General features: G+C 37.7%; 1 protein-coding gene across 1 annotated transcript; it reads left to right on the top strand.

Annotated features, from left to right (window-relative positions):
• Positions 1–1,817: 1,817 nt before the first annotated feature.
• On the top strand, positions 1,818–3,973 carry LOC148038503 (uncharacterized). The gene is made up of 2 exons (XM_087675433.1): positions 1,818–1,894; positions 2,147–3,973. Exon 2 carries the CDS (start codon positions 2,191–2,193, stop codon positions 3,325–3,327), a length of 1,137 nt encoding a protein of 378 aa, XP_087531559.1. The 5' UTR covers positions 1,818–1,894; positions 2,147–2,190; the 3' UTR covers positions 3,328–3,973.
• The last annotated feature ends 2,711 nt before the right edge of the window (positions 3,974–6,684 follow it).

The raw sequence follows: 6,684 nt of genomic DNA, 5'->3' as shown, positions 1-6,684 counted from the left end.
CGGTATTTTGCGACGCTGATACTGATGCAAATAGTGACATTGATATCGATTGTTCTATGGCATCGCCAATAACGACGCTTTTTGCAACGACAGGGGTAAATTTCTTTATGAACATTTTCGTCGCTTTTAATGTCGGTATAAGGCCTATAGCTTGTAGTGTTGGTTGACTACTAAGAGGACTCCTTCAGGTCTGTTGGAGGAGGCACCTCACACTTCTCTGTCTTATCATTTTGTATCCCTATCTTAAAACTATCATATATAACATTCTTCGGCATGAATTATTCCTATATTGATAAGACAAATACAAAGACAACTAAGTACACATGAATTATGTCACAAGATAACAATATACATGTTGAATATACAATAGCCCTAGATAACACAATTGCATCCATATCACCTTAAAAAAATGACATATCATATTTATTGTTCTCTTTTCATAAAATACAAATATTTGGTTGGTTATGTTGTCTAGATTTCAATACACTCTCTCTATTTACTCCAACATGTAACAAAGTGTTAAGCTTAGTGCTTACAAAAGTGTTAAAATAGGCATTTAAACAATTATAGCAATTAGAGCAAAGAAACCTTTCAAGAAAGCATTAATGGATCCTTCATAAAACTATTTATCCAACCACTCAACAAAGCATTAAGCTCAACATTCATCAAACTCTTTAAATAGGCATTCAAAAATCCATTAATACAAGTGTTTAATTAGAACAAATAAATCCTAGCAATAGTGTTGCATAGCTTTAATTGCATTTAGATACAATTTTAAGCAAGCATTAATAAGCTCATTTAGAAATAGTAAAAAAATATTTACTAAAAATTTATTAATCTAAACATTGGAAAGAAGCATAACATATGAGTAGAAAATTGACATCCTTAAACATTGAATAACAAATAACAAGAACAACAAATGAGCTTTACATGAGCAAAAGAAATTGAAGCAAAGCATAGATTCTTGTGACATTCAAACTAAGTCAAACCTTTGATCTTTTAAGAAGAGGGTTCTCTCCACTTGATGACAACTCCCATACCTTGGATGCAAGCTTGAGCACCTCCTAGCATCGTTGATGACATCTCTCTCTCTCTCTCTCTCTCTCTCTCTCTCTCTCTCTCTCTCTCTCTCTCTCTCTCTCTCTCTCTCTCTCTCTCGGGGTAGGGGAGTTTGGAATACCTAAGTTCAGTATATGTCAGATTTAATAGATTGTTAAATATTGCAAAAAAAAAAAACCCATTTATTCGCAGATGATCACATGGTTATAAGGTTGTATTTTTTGTTCATGGTCATGGGAGGTTAAATAGGTGATATATTGGGTTGTCAAACACACCTTCTTATGAGTATCAACCTTTTTCATCTATACTTGCATTCTCTTATAGTGTGACATATTTTCTTGAGGGTATATCCATGCAATTTTAAACATGCCCTCCAACTCATGTTAGAAAATCATGCATGTAGTTCGATTCTATTGCATTGAAAGAGTAGATATGGGTGGGTATGCATTGCCTTTTGTGATATGTCAAACAAAGGAAACCTGATGTGTAGACTTATATGGCATGATCACTTCCATGAAAACAAAGGAAACAAATGAAGTAGACTTATCACGCTCTTAAAACTCTGCCTCTGGTCACTTCCGCAAGTCGAATCAACCTACGTGTGTCATGGGCCTAAATGTCGGCCAAGGCCTACTTCGGGATACGTATGCTAGAGAAGAATGGGGCAGGGTGTTTTTGGACTATAGTTATGTATTTCAAGATAGTAATATATTAGGCTATCGCAGTTTTACATCGCTTTCTTTCCTTTTTCTAGACGAGGGATGTGCAGAAGCACCGGTTCATCTTGTGCGTTGGAGTAGCGGATCTGATCATCGTTGCAGGATCCGAGAGAATGGTACCGGAGATATATCCTATCGCACAGAGGTCCTTCAATTAGGCGCAGTAGATGCAGCAGTCTCAACTTGTGTATTTCAAGCCATCTTTTCTTCCCCTACACGTATATAAGTGCAGCACTCACGTAGTCGATCGCTCTCTGGCGCACCGCCGTCAGAGGAACATCACATAAATAATAGATTATGCGGCTATAAACGAAGTTTTAGACGGCAAAATCGGCTGATTAGGGCTTGCACGTTTTATATGCACGCAGGCGCCTTTCTGCATGCGGGAGAGGCGCGTGCGTACAGTAGGGATATGGAGGACTTAATCATGGAGGACTCAAATACGTGCGCACGTGATGATTTGATGAAGAGTAAGAACGTGGACAACTCGAATTTGGAAATGATGCGCGAGTCAATATACTACGAACCCATGATCAACGCAGAGGAAGTGCTGGCGGACTGGACGGGGAGTCCGTCGACCACGTCAGACAGCACCCCTTATATCGACGATAACATGAGTGGTGATATCATAATGGAGGACCGGTCAGATAATAATTCCAGACTTGTGCCTGGCAGAAGAAAGAGCAACAGGGCGAGGGCATGGAAGGTCATCGTGGGGTGGCTGCCAGGCCGAGCCTTGAGGCCTGAAATTAGGGTTGATACTGATCCAATGTATGACCTCCCAATATCTAGAGAACAGGCGGAGGAAATACTAGGTGTAGAGCAGTATCAGGAGATGATGAAGAAGAAGAAGGAGCGGCAGGCGGCAGCAACGAGGAGACGGTCGCGGCTTTCGCTGCCATGGCGGCGATCATCGTCACCATCATTATCATCAAGGAGCAGCCATGGTCATGATGGTAATGAGTATATCAGGAAGTCTGCCCCCTTGCTGCCCCCTATGCTTAAGCAAGACAAGGGCAAGAACACTCTCGTCCTCGACATGGATGAGACGCTGGTCTGCGCTGTCTTCCATCTGCCGTGTGGCGACTCTGACCTGACGTTCTCGCTCCTCATGGAGAGTGGCGATGGCTGCATGCTCCCTGTCAACGTCTACGTGTCGAAGCGTCCTTTTGTGGACATGTTCCTCCGGTCAATGGCCCGCGCCTTCGAGGTCGTGGTCTTTACGGCTGGCGTGCGTTCCTACGCTGACCCCATCATCGACATGCTCGACCCGACTCAGACCCTGGTGCGCCACCGACTCTATAGGGGTGCATGCACCCCCGCTCCGGGCGGCCTCGTCAAGGACCTCTCTCTCCTTGGCCGCGACCTTCGACGGGTGGTCATCATGGATAACACCCCCTATTGTTACTCATTGCAGCCTCAAAATGCCCTCCCAATTTCCTCCTTCTTAGGCAACAAGCTGGATAGAAAGCTTCTCGACCGTATACCTTTCCTCCTCGCTGTCTCCAAGGAAACGAACGTGATCCCCTCGCTCGAAAATTTTGCGTGACGGTTAGGAACTTCAACTCATGTTGTTGTTCAAGATAGCACCCAAACTGCAAGGCCCCCAACATCGTTAGAAAGTTACGAGACTAAATGCCCTAATCATTCTTGGAATGTTAGAGGTAGGATAAAAATTTCAGTGACCCCCATGATTTTGAGCATAAATAGGTGAGTAAATATTTTCTGTCGATAGGTTGAAAAACTTTGTTTTTGAGTGGTTTGGGATGAATTTCTAATCAAAACATCCAAATTTACATATATAATAGCTACTTTTTGACTTTTTAGGCTCAAAAAATTAGCCATAACATCCAAACAAATTTTGAAAAATATCCACTGGACTAAAATTTGCCCCTAAACTTTACCATGGTTGGAGGATTGCAGCTCTCAACAACTCAACTTTCCATAGCACCTAGGACAATGTTGGTAGTGTTGACAATGTTCATCATCATGTTTTGTTTATTAGGGGAGTGATTAGGAGCTCTACTATTATGTTAGAGCTACAAAATCATGTTAGAGCTACAAAATCGATAACCCCTTACTTGATAACCCAAGAAGATGATTTTTCCTACTCAAAATGTCAACTCAAGCTACCTTGAACTCTTCTAAAAATGCTTGATATAATAGACACATTTCAAGTTCTAGATTCTACCAAATAGGCTCTTTGGTATGTTACTAGCAAATTGGAAGTATATATTCACCCTGCATTGGGCCAATGATTAATATCTTGATGTGATATATGTTTGATTAAAGGTTCAAAGTTCAAAATGCCACTACCTATAATTAAAAGATGTGCTATACTTTAATGACATAATGGTCAAAAGAAGAAACCACTCAATTAAAAATTGTATGTAGCTTTTTTTGTCTAAACAAATGTGTTCTTTATTTATATAAACAACCCTTAAAATAGAAAGTAATAATATCCCTAAGTATTTCAAAAAAACTATATAGTGCTATGTTTTCTCTTTTTGGAGTTCATGACCATGGTACTCTTAAATAAGATGGTACTTCTACAGATTGTTCAAAATTTTAAACATGTTCATGGAAGCTATGTTGTAATCCACAAGAAAAGTTGGATTGAAATAACGATTGCATTATATGTGGTTGCAAACCTATCCCAATTTTGATTTCTTGTTATCTAATTGTTAGACACAAGGGATCAAATGTTAGACACAAGGAATCAAATGTTGGAAACAATGAAATCATTTTGCAACAAGTCTAAGAAGCTACGTCAATGAGCATGATTAGATGGGTCGCTACATGGAGTATCTTGCAAACCAAAGTGGATACACACATTACGCAATTGTGAAACTTGTGGCTAGTGCAATATACATAGAGATATAGACATGTAGACATGCACATAGAAGTACATAAACTTTCTATCTCCTAGTGCACTTTTAAGAAATGTAATCACAGAAGTAATCATAGTCAGGTGTTGAACATTCATCATGAAGTATAATTCCATAATAATATAATTTTAGACTCTTTTCATGAAAGGATTTTTGTTCTAAAAAATGAAGGTATGAATTTTCATAGATCTAGAGTCAAATGTCCGTTGACTAGTGCTCTCTATTAGTTTGAGGTTCATATACAAATATGGTAATGAAGGTGTTCACAAGCTTGGCATATGAACATGGATGAAGTAGTATGTTCTTAAACTATTGAGTAAACTGCATATGAAATTTGAGTGCTAAAAACATATTGCTTATGATCTTTTTAATGGTATGATGAAAACATTATTTAGAAAAAAAGGTGACAAACATAGTTGTAAACCTTCTAGGTAACTTGCAAGTTTCTCCTAAGACATTGGCTTATTCTAAAGATATTAGCAAAAGAACCCACATGCAATTTTAGAAGAATGATCAAATTTAAGGTTTTTATAATATTATTATAATGATCATAGTAACTAAAAAGGACCTATGGGAGTGAGCAATCAAGTACCATGATTCTTATAGTAAAGGCTATAGGGATGCTACTACATTAATGAGATTGATAACCATAAAGTTATTCTATGATGAGACCTTTGATTCTTCGAGCATTCAAATCTTGCCTCAATCATGTTGCATTGAAGTTAAGCATGACACATGTTATTCAATGTTCAAATAAGTTAAGAGATTGTGTATAATATGAAGCTAGTGAAATTTTAGCACTAGTTCAACATGATGTCAAGTTTGCAATATTCAATTGTAATGTAAACCTTGTAAGGTAGGAGGTGAAGGTTACAATATTTAATGGATTAGTGAGATATAATACCATGTTTAAATTTTTTTAAGAGGAAACATAATAAGATAAAGTTTATATGAGACATAACTTAAACAACATCAAGGTTACAAAAAGTCACATGTGATTCACCTTAGAATACATCATGAGTAAGCTATATTAGTCCTCATAAGTCAATTACATCTAGAAAGTAATAGCTCCTAAATTCATTGCATTGTCGAATCATACTTCTAATGTCACACATCTAACATTTGGTTAGCAAATTCTTATTCTCTTTCCTTTTCTATTAATTTATTATGATGTGTTTCTTCCCCTATTTGTCCATATGTTTTTACCAACTAGGATAGCTACTCTCTTTATGATATGTTGTGTTGTTGGGATATGTTGTGTTGTTGGGATAAATTCTCAATGGTTGGGACATTCAATGAACTTCTATTGCTTCAAAAGCCACAACTTGTTTTTGCAACAATCTCTCACCTTGTCTTCTCGACACTTAACTCTAACAAGTCATGTATTCTTTTCTCCAACCCAATAAAGCAAGAATATAAGACTAGCTTCAAGGTATAGTGGACTCACCAACTTACCTTCTCCCATTGTAGTCCGAAAGCTTGAAGAATCAAAGATGGATTCATGACCCAAAGAACATGATCTGATGTTGTTGCTCCTTTGCGTTCACCACCAAGTACACCAATTAGAGTTTGCATCCTTCTTTGTGCATCCTACCTACTTTCATTTCCATATGGGCAATGCATCCAAAAATTGTGGGTGTGATAGATATAACTACGAGTGATAAATACAATGTGTACGAGAGTAAGCTTAGCTCTCATACAATGATAAAATTATAATAATCATGTGTTTTGAAGTACAAAAATAATAAAAATATTAAAAAATCATACACTCAAGCTTAAAAAACAATATCGTTGTAACGATAATCCCAATACTTGTGCTTTTACTTGCTTTGACCTTCTCTCATTTTTCCTTTTAAGTAGCCTTTCACATTTACTATTGACATTATAACCCTCTACGACAAGTGTCAGTAGTCCCATGGCACTCACATCAAAGGTAGACATGTAGTGCTAGGAATAATCAATAAGGAAGTAGTCCTCAAGAAGTAATGTTATCTAATGGAAGAGTAATTCCTCTTGCT

The sequence above is a fragment of the Lygodium microphyllum genome, chromosome 3 (assembly GCF_053477565.2).
Source record: "Lygodium microphyllum isolate KBCC chromosome 3, Lygodium_microphyllum_v1.1.10, whole genome shotgun sequence".
Classification (NCBI taxonomy): Eukaryota; Viridiplantae; Streptophyta; class Polypodiopsida; order Schizaeales; family Lygodiaceae; genus Lygodium; species Lygodium microphyllum.
The sequence above is the reverse complement of the archived record's forward strand: the minus strand, read 5'-3'. Positions and strand labels throughout refer to the sequence as shown.

What these genes read in the sequence shown, in the direction of transcription:
- LOC148038503 (XM_087675433.1), top strand. Translation starts at nt 2,191, where the DNA reads ATGGAGGACTTAATCATGGAGGACTCAAATACGTGCGCACGTGATGAT.